Genomic DNA, 19,328 nt, shown 5'->3' with positions numbered 1-19,328 from the left:
TCATGAGCCGAAATCCTTTTACTTATATTGTCGAATCATATTGGGATCATTTCAACTCACTTGGTCCTATGTAGCATTCACATGTGCAGTGTGGTCCAGAGAAGGGCCGGACAACAAGGATTTATTATACGCAGCTTACCTTGCATTTATGCAAAAGACTGTTTCTACGGCTCGAACTCATATGGTCACACAGAAACAACTTTATCAGTTATATATAGGCATCCTAAAAATTAAAGAGTTTAACATTTTTACGCTTACAAGTAAATAACCTTTTGACGCTTACCTAAAAGATAATTGCAGGCTACCGTACATAAAAAGTGGGATTAACAACCTGAAAAATAAGGCAGGTTGCCGGTATCTACATTTTGAAATACACTTAAGTGTAAAAGTCCATCTATATAAGTTAAATTCCAATTGAATTGTGTGGATTAATGGTAAGTGAAGATACAAAAAGTTTTTGAAGGTGCCCATTATTAGCAGTTGAGATAGGTGAAAGTTGGTGTTTGTCTACTTGAGATACAACATTTTAATGAAGGTTTATTTAATTGTTAAAAGAAGAGGCACAACTACAAGTAGCTGTACTTATTCATGAAAAAAGCTGTCAATCTTGTAAAATGTGCTTCATATAATTGACTTGCATTATTATAGTGGAGCAAGAACTAGTACTTGCAATAAACTAATCCTTTTTGGTATTGAAATATTTAAGTTTCATTTGTCCTTTTTGGTTACAATATTGGTAACACCCCCCCCCCCAACACCCCTATATATATAAGTTTCATTGGAAAGACCTTGTCATTTTTGGCTATAATAGTGGTACCCCCCCCCCCCAAACACCCCAACTCCTACCCAAAAAAGTGTGTATATATATATAAAGGATAAGCCTAAATAAACTATAGTTATAGTAGTAGAAAATTCAAATCCATATAAATCAACTTCATAGTTGCCTCCCACGAATGAGATAAGGTATCATATTCTAAAGTCATAAATGTCCTTGTCAAGTCCATTTTAGGATCTCAAGCAAGATTCTATAAGTGACTCATCAAACATAGGTTCTAAAGGTAGACAACGAAGGATTTATAATTTAGAAATAATGACTTCTGAAATGTATGTTTAACTCTATCAATACTTATCTTTTGTGCGTGTATATATATATATATATATATATATATATATATATATATATATATATATATAAATTAAATTTCATTACTGATGAATTCACGAACTCTTGATTGAATCCGTCAGAAGATAGATTTAGAATTGATAGAGAACTTGCAGTAGTTATTATTCAAATTGATAAAATTCATTTGTGAAAAATGTTAAATTTCTAAAATCGACCATAACTTTGTCACAGATTTTTATCGTTTGCTATATATAATTTGTAACTTCCAAACAGTTTAGCAAAGTATTATTGTGCAACTTGCATATAATAGAGTTCCTATTTATGTGAATAATGTAAGTAGGGTTAGGTTGGTAAAAGAGGCCAAATTTGCAAACACCGACTTGAGACAAATGGCCATGGTCTATGGCCAAAGCTGCCTGTCTTCTAGGAAACACATACGAGATCGCACGTTTCGCTATTATTTAATACCTTAGGCTATTAATAGGCTGACGCAAATTTAGGATATATTCCCTCCGTCTCATATTAACAGTCGTGATTATTAAAACTAATTATCTTAAATTATTTGTCATTTTAGAAGTTTAAAACAAAATTGATTATTTTTTTTCCTTTTTTTACCCTTAGTAATAATTGTTATTGAAGATGGAGATAACATATAAATAGAATAACTATTCAATAAAGAGAGATTTTAGCTTAAGACATAAATAAGGGTAAAATAGTCTAATCCTTTTCCTAATTAATGTTTCTTAAAGAACGTGTAAAAGAGAAACAAGATAAATAATTTGACATAGGTGGAATATGGTCAACTCACCTGTTGCTTTAACCTCAAACTATATATAAGTATTTAAATTTTATGTAAAAAATTAAATAAAATATATAACATGATGACACTCTACCTCACATACCGTAGGGATAAGTTCAACTTGCATTTCATCATTCTCAGACCCCACTTATATTATTGATATTCATATTGAATTCTGTGAGTTAACTTAGAAAAGTGATTATTTTGATGGAGGAGATGGGAAAGAAGAGTTTGTAAAAAAAAAAGTCATTTTCGAATGTGGGAGGACACGTGGCAATCCCAAGTGAAAATCATTATTCTTTGTGGTTCATTTTAAGTAGTTTTTTGTAGTCCATAATATGTGATTTTTTCGGATATCAAGAAGAAATTAACTTTTTCTTTCCAAAGTTGCATTTGGAGTAAAGAGTCTAGGAGTAGCTTGTTATATTTTCAATGAATAAATTAAGGTTAATATAGTCAATTTTATTGTTAATTAATGCTAAAAGGTGAATTCTTTAATATATGTGAAAAAAACCAAAAAAATCACTTTAAGTGGACCGGAGGAACTATATTTAAAATTTAAGAACTCCGTCCGCTTCATTTTAATTGATGGTCCACAGTATTTAATTTTTTCAAATATCAAGAAGGAATTAACTCCTTTTTTCAAAGTCGCTCTTGGAGTAAAGAGCCTAGGAGTATTTGTTATATTTTCAATGAACATATTAAGGTTAATATGGTCAATTATATTATTAGTTAATGCTAAAAGCAGAGCAAAGAAAACCATAGATCTTTGCTTTTTTTGTGGTATGGACCAAGGGCGTCCCGACGAGTTTTGTGGCCTAAAGCCAAACTTTATGAGGGGCCTTAACTTTTTTAAAAAAATTATTTATTTATTTATTTGAAGTCTATTTTTCTAGCGTTTCCTAGATACAAAGTTATTAATAATTTTTTATAATCAATAAATCCTAATGAGTCTTTCTTAATTGACAATATAACTAATCCATTTAACTTTTCTTGAGACATTATTTTTCTTAGGTAAGATTTTATCAATTTTAATTTTGAAAATTTCTTTCCGCTGAAGCAACGGTAACAAGAGTTATTAACATTATTCCATAAGTAATATAGGCATTGAAAAAATAATCAAATCTTTTTATTTCACAGAGTGTATTAATTAAACAGTTATCTTCTAATTGTACTTTTTTCTTAATATTTTTAATTTCGAAAATAAATATAAATCATCAATATCAAATTGATTATTATGCTTTAAGCAACATTCAAGATTAAGACAATATTTTTTCAAATTTTCATCATCTAGTGATCTTCATTTTTACCGCTAAATAGAAAACCAAAAATATTTTCATATGCTTCGAATTGATCAAATCAATTTTGAAGTGAAAAAATGGTCTTGTCTATTATGTATAAGGTAATCAACTCCAAAGGACTCTTCGAAAGATTTTGAGATTATATTATCAACATTCTCATCAGATTGTTACTATCTGTATATCATATATTTCTTACGAAATTCGGGTCCGATATTTATTTCAAGTGTAATTTTCGTGGCATAAATCATAGCAGTTGTAAATCCTTCTTCTCTATTCTTGTTAAAGAAATAAATCAATTTTTTTCACTTCACAGAAACTTTTTTTAAACTTATACATAGCTTATTAGATGTAACAAAAAATGGCCCCCCCACAAATGTGGGGCCTAAAGCAGTTGCCTTACTTGCTTTATGGAAGGGTTTCCCCTGGTATGGACCAAAGCAAAGGTTCTGCTGCTATCGACACCTACCCAATTAACCAAAAATATAATCTATCGAGACCGAAGCTTCTGCAATTGTGGAATTCCGTTCAAATAGTAAGCTTTTTGGCCAGTTCATCTTTCGCTCTCTCTTATTATAAGAAGGAAGGGGTCGACCCTGGCCTTGGAAGCCATGAATTTGTTAATATATGTAAAAATAACCAAAATATTAATTAAAGTGGATCGAAAGAAATAACTACAAGCCTACAATTAATCCTAATTCCCAACTATTAAGGGATAACAAAGTTACACTATTTCATGACTTAACAAAGGATTAACCAGTTAAGTCATTGATTAGAATATATATTTTTTATCTTTCTTTTATTTGTAGGATAAATCATAAATTCTCAAAAAAATATTATTCCTTTTTTTCAGGTCGAAAGAAATAACATTACTAACAATACATTCCATAAAATAAGTACCATAAATCCATAATAGAGCCAATCCTCTCTTTTACGTAACTAGTCTTACAATACGCGCGTTGCGCGTGTATCCATTCTCAATAAATATCTATTTTCTAAAAGTTACATAAATATTATATTAACTAACTACACTTGAGTTATAAAACAAGTTCATGAAAAAATGTGAGTTCCTAAAAATGATGATTGTTGATTTTGTTTAGCAACTTAATAAATAAAAAAACGATGGCAATGTAGAAGTCGTCAATTATCTTAGTCAATATTTTCAATGTAAGATTTATTCATTGCTAAAATTTCACAAGTTGTCATGTTTATTGTTTACTTAGCTTATAAAATAAAAATTACAAAAAATTATATAATAATGAATATTGATCCCATTTAACTAGATCATTATGAAAAAATCATGCTCGTAGAAGTCCTCTTATGCCTTATTGTGATTTTGAGGACTTCTTTGGGAATATCTTACAAAAATTATTGTTTTTGGGTAACTTAATACTTGAAAAAAACAAGTGACACAAAAATAGTTCATTGCAATTCTCCAAATATTTGTCAAATAAAGCAAATTAAAAAATTAAATCTTTTGGTCTTTTAAACATTTGGGAATGTAGATGTTGGCTCTATAGCTCCTAGGAAAGAAAAAAGAAGTGACAATGTAAAGTCTATAAATGACTAATGTTGAGTTAATATTTTATAATACATAACTTAATAAATTAAAATAATAGGAATTTATCATTTGCCGGACAAATGCAAAGGAAAAATAAATTAATGATAATCATTTAGAATTTATTTTGTCTTCTACTATTTTATCCTTATTACTTTAAGTTTGTATTTTTATCAATTTGACTCTTAATACTATGGTGTAACTAATTGTGCTTTATTTATTTTATTTCTTTTACCATCAATATTATTATGTGCACTACAAATTTTGCAGTTACTTATATGATGAATTTGTAAAATAATTGAATTGGATTTTCTAACTAATCAGTTGATTCAAAAACTTACTTTGTTAAATTAGTTCAAAAGTTTAATTATTGATTCTCAATAGTAGAGGAAATAATTTTTCTTCATTCAAATTTTTAATATTAGATCATCCCAAGTTTAATATTTAATTATAACTATATTATCATCCAATAAAAATTCTATGTTCAAAGGATAAAAATATCGATCTAACATTTCACGTAGAGAATTTTAGTTATTTTTAAAACTTTAAATATTAGAAAGATAATTAAACTATAAAGTTTCTTCAATGTAAAATCTATATGCAGGTAAACATATTGACCAATGTATGATTATAATAAATTATAAAAAAATTATTATTTTTATCCAGCTTATTAGAGTGCAAAAATCCAAACCCCTCGATATGTTAAAGGAAAATGCAAAAATAAAAAAGTTAACTACACACGTTTCAGATGCAAAGTTAGGTAGAATTAATCCACATAACTAAAATAAGAAAAAACTTATTAATAAGTAAAGTTTCGGTTGATTTTAAAGTTTTATATATTAGAAAAATAATTAAATGACTATTCCTAAATAACGATGAATTAATTAAATGAATATTTTTAAATATTAGAAAATACTTGAATGACTATTTTGTCTAGTGTAAACTTTAATTTTGAAGGGTAAAAAAAGCGGACGACATTTCATTAAGGACGTTCTTGTTCTTGCTTTTAATATAGTATAGATTTGCAAAATTTTCTCCATGTCTTCCCATGAAATTATGGCTCAATTTAGCTTGTCATTTACTCTACTCTAACTTTCCTTGTCTGATTACACTTTATTCCAAGAGCTGTAAAACACACACAAAAAAAAAAAGGAATAAAAATAGAAACAAAGACTTTATTCTTGGAACGAAGACCACAATAAAAATTAAAAGAAAATAAAGAAACTGAAAAAAAAAAATAAGAGAGAGAGAAAAAGAGTGTGTGTCTGTGTTTTCTCTCTTGTGTCAGTTTCTGCTTAGCTTCTCAAAATCTGCTGTCCCTTCAAAATTCCTCTTTCTGTTTTCTGCTTTTTTCCTATCTTCAGTTCTTTTTGCTTATTATAAGCATAATTTACTTTAGTTGTGTTCAAAAAAAATTGTTCCCGTGATTTCAGAGCTTTTTGCAGTGTAATATTTTCTGAATTATTGTCAGAAAAACATGAATGTGTGATTAGTTATTCTTGGAGATTACACAACTAGCACAATTTCAAGAATGGCCTGTTTTTCTTCACTATTTGCATTACTGTAGTTTACATGCTCAAGAAAAGCTGGAGTCTTTTGTATCTCTTCTAATGGCAAACTGTAAGTCTTCCATCCAAAATTTTCTTGTTCCTCTTCTTATTATACTTAAGTTTCTGATATTTGTTAAATAATTTGGCTTTTAATTTGGATTTTTATTGAACACTTGTGGTTCAGTTCTGTCCACATTTTCATTTTTTTCTGTTGGCCACTTTGATGTTTTGTGAACCTACTCTTCTTGTTCAAGAATTGGTTGAAACTTTTTGTTCAGTGCAAAAGTTTCAATCTTGTTGTAAGATCTGATATATTACTGGTAATTCTTACAAGTTTGAAGCTGTGACTCTCTCATAATTTCTCCTTTTTTTATTTTCCTACCCTTAAAGAGCACCTTTTGCTTTTTTTTTTTCTTTGGAGGGGGGGGGGGATTACCTGAATTTTGATGGCCTTTTCTTTGGAAAGTAGCATTTCAGAACTGGGGTTTGTATGAAATATTTGGAGGAATGAACTGTTAATGTCTGAATCCAAATTCTAATCATAAGAGTAGCGGAAATCTATGTTGCGCGGACTCTCCAAAAAGCTGTCGCACCCGTGTCGGATCCTCCAAAAATATACTAATTTTTCCACTAGAATGAAACCAGTAGCCAAGTCATCAAAGATGAAAGAAGTGCCAACTCCATTCATTGTTTTTCAACTTGGGTGAAATTTGCCATCATATAGTTAAAGGTAATAACTTCATTTTTTTCCCGGGGGGGGGGTGTTTGAGGAAGGCTAGTAATGGTTAATGAATAGTCTTTTCTTTGGTTATGTTTGTATTACCGGACGATTAGATTGCTTATATCTGTAGTGTTTTAGCAAATATCTACCAAATGAGCTAATTAATTGATATTGTACTCATTCCTGGAAATTAAATGCAGACTAAAGAGGATTATATACTAGATTAGTTGTTTCCCACTAATGCCACAAAGTGGACTTTCTTGGAAATGAAAGAGATGGATATATATTTTTATTCTTTTACTTCCCTCTCTCCTCTTTCTCTCAACTGAAGATTCCTTCTCAATAATCATTTTATGGAAAGTTCCTCACAACTGTTCAAAGTTCAGTTATCTGTGTTTGGTTTAAATACTCATTTGTTAATTGAATAATTCAAGGTTTCATTGAGAAATCATAGAAAGGCCTTGCCGCAAGCTGTATCATAGATCAGTTAACATGACTAGTAAAAGCAGGCTGTTAGCTAAATAATTCCTCTACTTCAATACACAAAAGAGCCTGCAATTGTCTGATATCTCTGTTTTAAGAAATTAAAAAGTGCATGGACCAAGGGTTGTAATGTGCTACCTCAAGTGCAATGGGTTGGTCTTGTTTTTGGATTGACAGCGCTAGCATACATGACAGAGCTTAGCAATCATGTGGTTACTAGTTCTAACTTAGAAATTTGAGACAAACTTGTGTATAATCCAAAGTTCTGAATGTCTGTTCGAGTTTTGGAGGTGACAAAACTAGATATGTCTCGTTGTCGTTAGTGGATCCAAATTGTATTAACGTATAATGCTTCAAATTTCAAGCAGAATGATATGTTCTTTTAGATGGAAAGCATGCTCTAGTGCTTTACCCCTTTGTTCTGTAGTTCTCATATGTAACTGATGTCATTGGTTGATACATGGAAACATTGGTGCAACTTTCACTTAAATATTTGGAATTGTATTGTACGAAATCAAACAGCTATGATTTGTGATCTTTGCGTCATTCTGTTCTTGACCTATCATTCTTTCATTGGTATATTATTAAGTTTGTCTTTGCATTGTTTCTTTTCTTAGTTGTTCTGTAGACTGACTTCTTAAACTTTAATATGAAGCCTTATGCTTTTCTTTTCATGCAGATATACAAGACGCAAGTGGGTTTTGAATGATTTTTTTGGCATAGTAAAAGGAAAATGACATTAAAATCAAAGAAAGGATGGAAATCAGTAGTGCCCCTCCGTTTGAAGACCAAATCATCAGCAAATTTTTGTTTGCTCCCCAGAGTGAAGTCAGATCGTTTTGGTCCTGGTGAGACGCCAGTGTGTCTCAACGTGTATGACTTGACCCCTATGAATAACTATGTCTATTGGGCTGGCTTTGGTATCTTTCATTCTGGTGTGGAAGGTAAGAGTCATTATTTAGCTTTTTCCTCTTTACTTCTTTTTAGTTATTCACTGTTACTTATGTTAGAATGCACCTACGCGAAGTATCATGCTTGTAAATAAATGGTTCTATACGGATTCCTTTTCCTATCTTATATGTTGATTTTACTAATTGTTTAATGAGGGATTGTATCTCCAAGATTATGTGTACATATTATCATATGCTTGTCTGTCTTACATGCCATTTTTAGCTATTACAAGATAAAAGAATTTCATTAACTTCAGGATCTGAAACTTGCCTCTAGGGTATATTCATCTTGTGTCTTAATTTAGTAATGGTGGTCTCGGTAGAACTGAGAAGCTTCTAATTCAATTCAAATTTCAATTTGATTGGTATATATATATATATATATATATATATATATATATATATATATATAAGCATGCATTGGAGCTTGTTCGTTGTATTTTTTGTCTGATAATATTTGGTATGCATCACAGTTTGTTCGTAACTTTTACTTTTGGAGTGTTATAGAATCTGGCACTTCTTACTTCTTAGTTCATCTTGGGATGTTTTCTGAAGAAGAGAATGCTCCAATAGATTAATTACCTATTTTCATATATAGTTTTTGTCGGTACGTGCAATATGTTTCTCGTAGAAAACTGCATTTCTGCAAGTTCATTCAGTCGGTTTAATGAAATCTCAAGGTTCTCTTAAAACTCCACTAGCTTATGAGGCTTGAGATGAACTTTGAAATGATTTTATACTACTGCTCGGAAGAGACATGTCTCTAATGCATATCTTGGATGCATCAGAAACTATCTTTTGGCTATTAAAAGTTACTTAACAACTGCTCTTCCACTCTTAATCTGTATGGTAACCTCAAATGAAATGTGAACTCCAGTTTTGTGAAATGAACAAGTGCGAGCTACGCTTTATAGTTACTACCTGTTTGTGTGTTTCATGGTGGGATGTCATATTGACATATAGACACTTTTGCTATTAAATGGACAGCTTTGTTTTGACCTCAGACGTGGATAAATAAGTATTTTGTCTCTAGACATACCAATGAACCTGGTAGTTGATCCGCTGCCAAAAGTAGTCTCTATTTTCAATTCTCATATTTTTGCAGTTGAACTAATGTAACCTATACTTCACAGTTCATGGTGTAGAATACGCATTTGGAGCTCATGACTACCCGACCAGCGGTGTCTTTGAAGTTGAACCGCGGCAATGTCCAGGATTTAAGTTTAGGAAGTCGATATTTATTGGAACCACAAAGTTGGATCCGCCTCAGGTTAGAGAGTTTATTGAACATCAAGCTGCTGCCTATAATGGTGACTCGTATCACTTGATTGTGAAGAACTGCAATCATTTTTGCAAGGATATATGCTACAAGCTCACTGGGAAAAAGATCCCGAAATGGGTGAACCGACTTGCAAAATTAGGTATCGCTCTACCATTCCACCTCTCTTTACTTGATCTGGCTTTTATACTTGATCTGTAGAGAACTGAATTCCTACCTTTATTTCCTGCCGCGCACACAACTAAAATCTATTCTCCCTCCTCCATCTTGGCACTCAATCTTTAAATGCAATATCATTTACATACTAAAGGGTCGTTTGGTACAGGGATAAGGTAAGATTAAGTCTGAAATTAAATTTATACTGTTTTTTGGTTGGCGGTATAAATTTATCCTAATCTCAGACTTAATCTTGGATATCCCACCTTATCTCATCAAACTTGGGATTATTTTATCCCACCTCTCAAATGGGATAAATTAGTCCAGGATAATTTAGTCCGCGTACCAAACGACCCCTAAAGCTGCCACTTGGCATCAGTTCAGTTATAGTACACCGAAACTTGGGCCCATTATCTACCGAGTTTTGAACTGTGGACAAATCTTGGGATTTCTCGATACAGGAGAAAAAGAAGTACCTCCAATTTCCATTTTAATGATATCAGTATTCATTTTCTTTTCTTTTTGGTCTATAAAGGTTCAGCATTCAACTGCATGTTGCCTGAGGCTTTGAAAATTGCTGCTGTCGAAGACGAACCTAATGGCCCAGAATACGTTAGTGAAAAGAGAAGGTTGAGAAGTACTTTCAGTTGTCTTTCTTCAATTTCAACAAGACAGCAGAAGTTATCTAAGTCTTCGATGTTTTTACAGTCACCCCTTAAAGGATGCTTACCTTCTTGGGAGTTAAGAAAGTCTACCAATCGCTCAGTAAAAGAAAGGTAAACATTTATGGACCCTTTTGTGATCACATTTCCCTTGGAATATCCTGAAGAAGAAAATTTGTGAAGGCTAGCTACTCCATGTATTTCATGAAAACAAAGAAATGATTGAGATTAGCTTGCTTTAAGAAGTTGTACTATTTGTAATGTGGCATTGCAGTGTGCAATATGCCTTGTTTGATCCCTTATCTTTTAGGGTAATTTCTGTCTCGTTCATCGATTGATCACGTGAGTATGTCAGAAAAAACACGTACATCCTGCATTTGAGAAAAAAGTCTGTCAATTGATCTCTATTCATTCGGTCAAGGTTTCCACTTTTCACGTCGTTCTACAAAGAGATGCACCATGTTGAGAAATCACCAATCCCTTGGAGCAGTATATTTGCCACCTTAAGTCTGGTGATATGCCGGGATGCTATACTGCATATGACCAGTGCTCTTTTACAGTTTAGGCTTTACTTTTTACTGCAGAATGTTGCAGTTGTACTACCATTTCTACTGTAAGTTATCTTAATTTTGTCTTCGTAAAGAATTAAATACTAGAAGGTAATGTGAGTTCAAAAGATCAGGACAGTGCTCATATAAAATATTTTGCGTTATTTTTATAAATATTAATCTGAAAAGGAAAACAAAAGTTCAAGCATTTAGCGTTGCCTATATTAACAGAAGAAAAATATGTTTTAAGTTAGCAACCATACAGGAAAAGCAAGCTAATATGTGGAGAGGGACCACTTTAGCTTGCTGCATATACAAATGGATATTAAATACAGAATATGTTCCTTTTAATAGAAGCCGCTTCTTTTGGTTTTCATTTATTGCAATGTGAACCAAATCTAAATAGTCGATAAACTCTGGTGATCAACACTACATAAAAGCCATATTAAGCTACACCTTGGCTCTAGATTATGTTAAAAAGGATTGGCGCATAAAATTATATATAGGTTCACATAGATTAACGACATGTTTGGTGCTTTTTCTGAAGTTACTTTCTCATACTAGAATGCTTTCTCATTCTCTTCAATCATACAATCCAAATGAACTGAGTCTGTTACTTTTGCCCTCCACCACAGACGTGCCGTCATAGTTTCAGAGAGCCAAATTAGTCTAAAACTAGGGAGAAAAATTTAACAAACGGATGATGCTAAGAATTAACTTGGCTAAATTTACAAAACACAATAACATCAATTGTAACATCTCTGTCCTCTCCCCCCTAACCTCTCCTCCCAATGACAATCTTCAATAGTGTATTAAGCATACGAAAAGGAGACGCGAAAAGAGAAATAAGCACTTCCAGATGCGGGGAATGATATTTGAGGAAGCGATGATGCCTCCAACATACCTGATTTCTGATCTTTGAATACATTAGCCAAACACAAAAACGAACAAAAACATTTAGCGCTCCTGATAGCCAAGAAACAGTTGTCTAGCTCAGAAGCAATCGTCAAGGAAAATTAGTGGAACTATATTCACATACCCGAAGACAAGGGAAGAGACTAAACTAATCTTGTGAATTACACTTAACCCAGCCAGCAGCGCTAGCTGCTAAGCTGAATCACTCTGTTGGGTCTGTCAAAATGGAAGGTAAATGAATAGGAAACAACGATATTTGAGCATGTAACCACTGGCTGTGGCCAAACAATGATGTCCATAGGTCCATTTTCATTGATATAGACACAAAGAATGCTTCATCTGGAAGGTTATCTTCATATAACTTTTGCAAATAATAGAATCACAGAATGAATATACAGATGGCGAACCCGAATTACTGTTGACAAAACAAACCTGCACGAACACCAAAGAGATGCTTCAGATAAACAAATGTCCAAGATGCTCGGTAAAACATTGCCTAACTGTCATGTAACACATGATATACAAAACATAGAACCTCTCGAACTGGATACTTGAACAACAAATGTCCACTCAGGATATCAAAAAAAAAAGGATACTCTTTGATACATGAAGATACAGAAGTATGACAGAACACCCAAGTTTTCTTATTTTAGATAGTAGAGAGGACAACCCCACTGTGCCATTATATTCAGAAACAACACAACTAGTATCGCACTTGGACTAGATATCATTTCAGTGTCCAGGCGATGAAATGATCAATCGTCTTTCTGATGGAAAACAGTAGGCATGCTATTATTACCATTGAGAGCAGCATGATATACTCGCTTCTCTGCCAGGCCAATATCTGAGAGTATTAAATTACCCTGCAAGAACAGAGGAATGCGATCACCCATCAGTACATAAGTGCACAGAGGAATGAAATTGCCCGGCATTAAGTTCACGTGCTTACTTAACATGCCTTGGGAGATTACATGGTGAAAAGACTACTACTTTCTAGAGATAAACATCCGTTGTTTGCAGTGTAGAGATCCTGATACTAAACTCTCCACTTTCAAGGAACACAAATATAAGAGCACAGAGAAAATGGGTGACTCTCCAAATTGTGGAGGGCTCCTATTTGCTCTATGACATTTCTACAAAAGAAACAAATTCAACACAAGCTCAATATGGGTATGGGACATGGGTTGACATCTCCAGATTGTGGAGATGTTTATCCACAACCTATTTTCTACAAAACCACATCTGAAGAGCAAGAATCAATGAGTGAAATTTCATTCTTACAACAAAGTTCAATGAAGATGTGTTCCCCTAATTGTAGGGAGAAAAAGGCGTAAAACTAGCAAATCATATTCCTAACAGGACTCTAGAGTGGCTTTTATGTTCTTACTCTTTAAATATAATGATTGAACTGTCGTTAAGGAAAAATTGCATACAAACCATACCTCATGAGCCATCAACCTCCGGACATTCTCAGCATAAAGTCTAGGATCATCCTTTTCTTGCTGAGAGGGGTAGTAAACAGGTAACCAGGTTGCCTCCACATAATTGACAAATTGACAGAGAAGGAGAATCACATGCCGAACCTGCAAGAAGAATTGCATTTTCATCCAATCAGTGAGAACGGATCTTATTTAATGAACTTTTTTGCAATCAGCAATATCTTCATATATCAGAACAAATATTCAAGTATTGGATACTGAATTTTCCTTGTTGTAATGACTAACTTGGTGCCTCAAAGTTCATCTTCAAATCTATCATTTAACTATTTTGTGGTCAAGAAACCAAGTTTCCCACAAAGACTTAAAATGTTATAGATGATATCTGTATTCTGTTACACCAACTGTCAGAACAGGGAACTCAAAGTTCAGCGTTCATTGCACAAAGTCAGGAAAACAATTCGTACATGACTAAATGAAAGAAAATGATACTTGTGGAGTCCAAAAGTAGCAACATAACATGTTTTAAGAAGAACACAAAAGACAACCATGGTGTTAGGAGGGGGCATGAATATAGCCTGTAACAGAGCACAATATTATGCAACTGCATCAACCACTGAAGAGGAAGTACTACCATATCTTCTTAAAATGACAAAGCAAGTTTTAGATCACCAAATACTTACCCCAGATATCGAGTCCCACGCAGGACTTAATCTCTGGTATGGATATCTTAATATCACAGGCTGCACCGGAGCTCCTGACAGAAATGCACCAGACTTGAACGGAAGGAGAAAGTCACCATTTGTGGTTGTGCCTTCTACAAGGATAAAGAAAACAGATCAAAACTGCAGTAAACCATCAAAAGTCAATCTTTGCAAGGATATCCAAGAAATGAAATAGAGGGTGTTTGTGTTGGCTTAAAAGCTGGTCAAACTAGATTTTAAACACTTTTTTGTTTATTTTGGTGTATGGTAAACACTAAAAGTGCTTTGAAGCCAAAAGCTATAAGATGGGCACCCCCAATTAATGGCTTTTTCAACTTAAAAGCTCTTTAGGTTTGACCAACTTAAAATCAGCTCAAGCACTTAAAAAACGTTTTTCAAGGTAGAGACTTCTAAGGGTATTAAATTTTTTTTTATATTCCAAGTAATACCCAAGGTTTAGATACATTGGAAGACCAAAAATAATTACTAAGCAAATGTTTGAACTCTTTAAATAAGTCTAATAGATTCTAAGCATATTTTGTGTGAGCAGTTGGTCTGTCTGCTCAATGAACAACTTTACATCATTGAAATTAGTAGAAGAAGACCATGTCCAGAAGGAAATGAATTAAAGACATCTCAAAGTCTGGTACCAGCACTGGGAAGAATGAAGTACAAACCACTAGAAGAATCCTGGAGTACTATTTAAGGCGAAAAGGCTATCCAAAAGCAAATAAAAGTTTAGGCACGCTGATAACATTAACTAAATGCCAAAGATGTGATAACCCTCAGGAGTTGGCCTGGTGGCAATTGACTTGAGCCTTGAGGTTTGCTCCCTTTCAAGGTCTCAAGTTCGAAACTCACTGGGTGCAAACAATTTCTGAGGGTCATCGGACTGGGTAAAACCTGAATTAACCGTGGTGCACTTGCGGGAAGCTCCTTGCCGAGGGCCTGTGCACCCCCGGGATTAGTCGGGACTCGAAGAGACTCGGACACCCGGTGCAAATCAAAAAAAAAAATGCCAAAGATGTGATATCTCTCATCTATCTCTCTTTCACTACGCAAAAGAACCCATATCTACTATCACTCATCTATGATCTAATCAGTGTTAAATAGATAACAAGATTGGTAGAATAAATGTGCAGTAAAATGCGTGAGAGAATTCAGTGGGTTGGCACGCTAAAAGCAACATTGACCTGGAAAAAGCAGCATGATTGGTGCAGATTTGTTCTGGTGAGCTTCACGAATCCTTTCATTTACGACACCTGCAAATTTACAAGTTTAATCCTAAGGATGTCGCAAAAATTAAAGCTGCATACCATATGCAAGGAAGGAGAGGGTAAAAGACAAGGGAAAGATGGACAGGGGTGGAAAATATATGAACAAAGACTATCCTCCTGCGCTTTCCACTACAAATAAGAGAAAGCGCCATATTTTTGCCCTCTTCGGCTTACTTGCTTTTATAGACAAGACACTGTGAATATAATATCCTTACTAATTTTAGTCACCTATGGGTAGAGCCTAGCATTAAAAGTTGAATAACATTTGAAAAACAGTTCTACTACGTCTCTGCAAGAGTCATGGTGCAGAAGATTTTACCTTGAAAGGCTTCCACACATGCCAAGTCTATAAAGCCATAAATGTTTCCAAGACTCCCAAACCATTTTGTAAAAGAAATTCAGCTGTCACTTGACTTCAAGAGACTCCCTCTATCCTATTTTACCTAACATCTTTTCACTAAGCATAAAGTTTAAAATATTAATTTAACTAGTATATTATATAAGGAGTGATAAGGACCTTTTTTTGTCATTTACATAATGCAATATATTCCAGCATTGAAACGTGTATAAAATAATATAGAGATTACCACATATAATTTGCAGGTATTATGATAAACAAAAATGGTAATCAAATGTCAAATTAATGATGCAGAGTTCTAGACAAGACTACTTTCTCTTATACCTCAAAAAACTAAACAAGCCTTATAGTTGTACCAAATCTAGTGCAATATTTTTGTTACCTGAGACACCTTTAAAGTCAGGTGATTTCGATTCTCGCTGGACATAGACACAGCCAAGGCACTTGCTGTAAAATAAAAATAAAAAATAAAAAAAACAGTCACTAGCAATTATATGGAGTTCATGCTAATCAATTAACTCTTTCAAACCAAGCATATGTATCTGCCATGTGAGCAAATGTGAAGAGTTCAATATATCCAACTCATGTATCATTTGAGGGAGTGTTAGATAACTATGTATAATGTAAATATAGTTATATTTAGATGAATATGGTAAATAGTACTCCATGTCAATAGATGTATCTATGTGCATTGAATAGTGTGAATATAAAAGATTTAGACACAAGACTTTTGACTTCATGAAGAGTGATCTTTTCTCTCTTTTTTTCAGAATATAACTATATCAATCCCTAGATTAACAGATAACTGAATAAATGGCAACCGCATAAGAAGCTATAACTAACCTGATGAGACCAACCAGAGGAAGCTTAGCCACTGATCTCTTCAGCAATAAAAACAAAAAGGAGCAAGGTCAGGAGATTAAGCAAAGAAGTATGTCCAAGGTCAAGAGTAAAGAAGTGGGTCCATCGAACTAAAATTAGTTATGTCTCAATCACATTTTACCCATATGGTAAAAGAAGTCACAGACCTTAGCAACAAAGCTAGGAAATGAGGAAGACATGTGATACAAGATATCCAAGTACGAAATGTGATTTGACACAATAGCCCCTGGTCTTTCAAGTTCTTCAGTCTGATCTTTTGATCCATGCTGGCAAAGAGAAAAAGTTACCATGTCACACGTCAAAGCAGTTAAAAACCAAGGATATTAGTTAAAAGACAATTATAGAAGAAATTTTCATCACAAATCTACAGATTAAATAAACCAATTTCCCATATTAATCATATAGATATATGTATATCTATAGATGAGCAGAAAATTAATTTACAACACTGCATTATATTATGAACCAATGTTAATAACAAGCTTCTTATATTTTCTCATATTTAGTTAAACGAAAATATAAGAAGAAAGTCCGTTCACAAATTTACAGATCAAATGAACCAAGTTTCCCACCAATAATCCATAGATTCATGTGTACAATAGGTTACAACGCAACATTACTTCATGAACCAGTATAACGCACTTAATCATGTAAAATTGCCAGTAATTCTACCTTTAACCGGTTCAACTGTTTTGCTCCGACCAAAAGTTAGGGTCGGAGCAATCCAATAGTATATTGGTCACTGTTTTTTTCTAATATTCAATTGCATCAAATTGCATATGGGTAGTATAGAGGTTTTCTAGTAATTCTCCCATTTACACAATAGGGCCAACACTATGCAACCCTCCCTCCCCTCAACACAACAATAATACCAACAACTATGCCTCGGTCCCAATCAAGTTGGGGTCGGCTATATGAATCATCACTGACCATGTTACTCTATTTAAACTCATCTCATGCCAATATTAAACAAACAAAATAATAATAATAAACAAGAAAAAAAAGTGCTAGAAGCTTATGTTTTCTACTGAATTCTATTGATTGTGTAACTTGCCGAAAGGCCAAACAACTCCTAGAAAAGCATAGGACATAAAGTAAAAGTGCTAACGTACTTTTGGGCAACAAAAAAACGAGAACTTTAAGGTCTGTCCATAAATAGAAAACTTTAGTAAGTAATTTCAACTGATGCATGCCCAAGTTAAGTAATGTGCCTAAAAACTAAAGGATTTTTTATGTCACTTTTACCAGTTGCAGCAGGTAAACTATTTCAAGAACATATTTTTACACACAGTATATATAACTTAAACTCTTAGAACAAACAACATTCAATAATTACAACTACAATTTATTACCTCATTATTTGAGTTGGCATTGAGATCAATGGGGCAATAAGTTTCGCTAATCCAATAGAATCCAAAAACGAAAAGCATTACTCTCGAAAGGAACATCCCACTCTGCATCATCACAACCCTTCTCCACCCACCAATATGCGCATAATCCTCCTGCTCTTCCTCTTCCTCTCGATTCGGTGCTGAAAACGCTGTACAAACCTTACAAATCAAGTAATACACAACCAATACAGTCATTGCCCCAACAACTCTCACAGGTACAACCGTCACAAGCGCAATACCCAAAAGCACCTTCTCGGTCCATGGCAGTTCGCCCCGACCCATTACTCCATACACGTCATGCCTCACATATGGGGCGTATTTCTTCTCTAATTCTTCGATGCAAGGGTTAGAACTAGAAGACTGGGATTGAACTTGGAGTTGAGGGTTAGTCGGGTCGGGTTTGAGCAGTGGCCGATCGTCTTTGGTAAGGGAACTTTCGTCCACGGATTCGAGTTGTGTTGTTTGGGTAGTTTTAGGTGGTAATTTTTGGAGTTCGGACTCCATTTTTTTGATTCTCAACGGGATTTTTTGAGCACACAGTTGTTATATCTTCTCTATCTATTGGATTGGATAACCATTGTTGCACACAAGTGTTGTGTTATTTGTTTGTAGATCTGGGCAAAGGAAAACGCAATCCAAATAAAATATACTCCTACTAAAAAAGTTTTAAATTAAATCGCACTTACTCTCCACTTTAGTGTTATTGCTAATATCCTGTCCCACAACTTTTAAATATTGCATTTACATCCCCCCATTTTCGTGTTGTGTTTTTTTTCTTCCTAGCTAGTACTAGTACGAGGATAAGGATAACTCAATTAGGAGAATGTGATTAGGACACAACTACTTCCACCTCGTACAACTTTAATTTTCAGTCAAAGTAATCATAATTTTTATAGTAATTTTTTTTTTGTTATAAAGAAATATACGATTTGATTTTCTAAATAGTAGAGCTGTATGTTAGAATATACTATAAGTCATGCGTATTGTTATAGTATTCTTTATGCACAATTATTTATTTACTTGTTTAAATTCAATAAAGTTTCATTTTAAATAGATCATGTGTTGGTTTGTGCGTCCATTGCTTACATAGTAGATGATTTAGTGTATAGAGTTTAGCTTATACACGGAAGATTAAATCATCGGTTCTTGTAAGACATAAAAGTTAATGTTCACAATCTAATGATGGAATTGGACAAATCATCGGAATGATTGTAGCACAAGATTAAATATAATTTATC

The 19,328-nt window shown here is 33.4% G+C and overlaps 2 protein-coding genes across 7 annotated transcripts; one reads left to right on the top strand and one right to left on the bottom strand.

Annotated features, from left to right (window-relative positions):
- The first annotated feature begins 5,985 nt into the window (after nucleotides 1-5,985).
- Nucleotides 5,986-11,257, top strand: LOC104243809 (deSI-like protein At4g17486). 5 transcript variants are annotated; one of them, XM_070172327.1, is made up of 6 exons: nucleotides 6,060-6,398; nucleotides 8,212-8,476; nucleotides 9,616-9,752; nucleotides 9,840-9,903; nucleotides 10,453-10,546; nucleotides 10,626-11,257. In XM_070172327.1, exons 2-6 carry the CDS (start codon nucleotides 8,266-8,268, stop codon nucleotides 10,660-10,662), a joined length of 543 nt encoding a protein of 180 aa, XP_070028428.1. In that variant the 5' UTR covers nucleotides 6,060-6,398; nucleotides 8,212-8,265; the 3' UTR covers nucleotides 10,663-11,257. The 5 variants fall into 5 exon arrangements, with proteins under 5 accessions (XP_009797369.1, XP_009797371.1, XP_070028428.1 ...); XM_009799069.2 differs by having other exon boundaries at nucleotides 6,049-6,398; nucleotides 9,616-9,903; XM_070172326.1 differs by having other exon boundaries at nucleotides 6,166-6,398; nucleotides 10,453-10,999.
- A 739-nt stretch (nucleotides 11,258-11,996) lies between these two features.
- LOC104243808 (lysophospholipid acyltransferase LPEAT1) lies at nucleotides 11,997-18,770 on the bottom strand. Of its 2 annotated transcripts, XM_009799066.2 has the most exons (9): nucleotides 18,052-18,730; nucleotides 16,846-16,965; nucleotides 16,661-16,698; nucleotides 16,200-16,264; nucleotides 15,376-15,444; nucleotides 14,162-14,295; nucleotides 13,485-13,625; nucleotides 12,842-12,905; nucleotides 11,997-12,474 (listed from the first exon to the last, which is right to left on the bottom strand). In XM_009799066.2, the coding sequence occupies exons 1-9, from the start codon at nucleotides 18,592-18,594 to the stop codon at nucleotides 12,455-12,457; spliced, it is 1,194 nt and encodes a 397-aa protein (XP_009797368.1). In that variant the 5' UTR covers nucleotides 18,595-18,730; the 3' UTR covers nucleotides 11,997-12,454. The 2 variants fall into 2 exon arrangements, with proteins under 2 accessions (XP_009797368.1, XP_009797367.1); XM_009799065.2 differs by lacking the exon at nucleotides 11,997-12,474 and having other exon boundaries at nucleotides 12,476-12,905; nucleotides 18,052-18,770.
- Nucleotides 18,771-19,328: the final 558 nt, after the last annotated feature.

This window comes from Nicotiana sylvestris, chromosome 4 (assembly GCF_000393655.2).
Source record: "Nicotiana sylvestris chromosome 4, ASM39365v2, whole genome shotgun sequence".
Classification (NCBI taxonomy): Eukaryota; Viridiplantae; Streptophyta; class Magnoliopsida; order Solanales; family Solanaceae; genus Nicotiana; species Nicotiana sylvestris.
The sequence above is the reverse complement of the archived record's forward strand: the minus strand, read 5'-3'. Positions and strand labels throughout refer to the sequence as shown.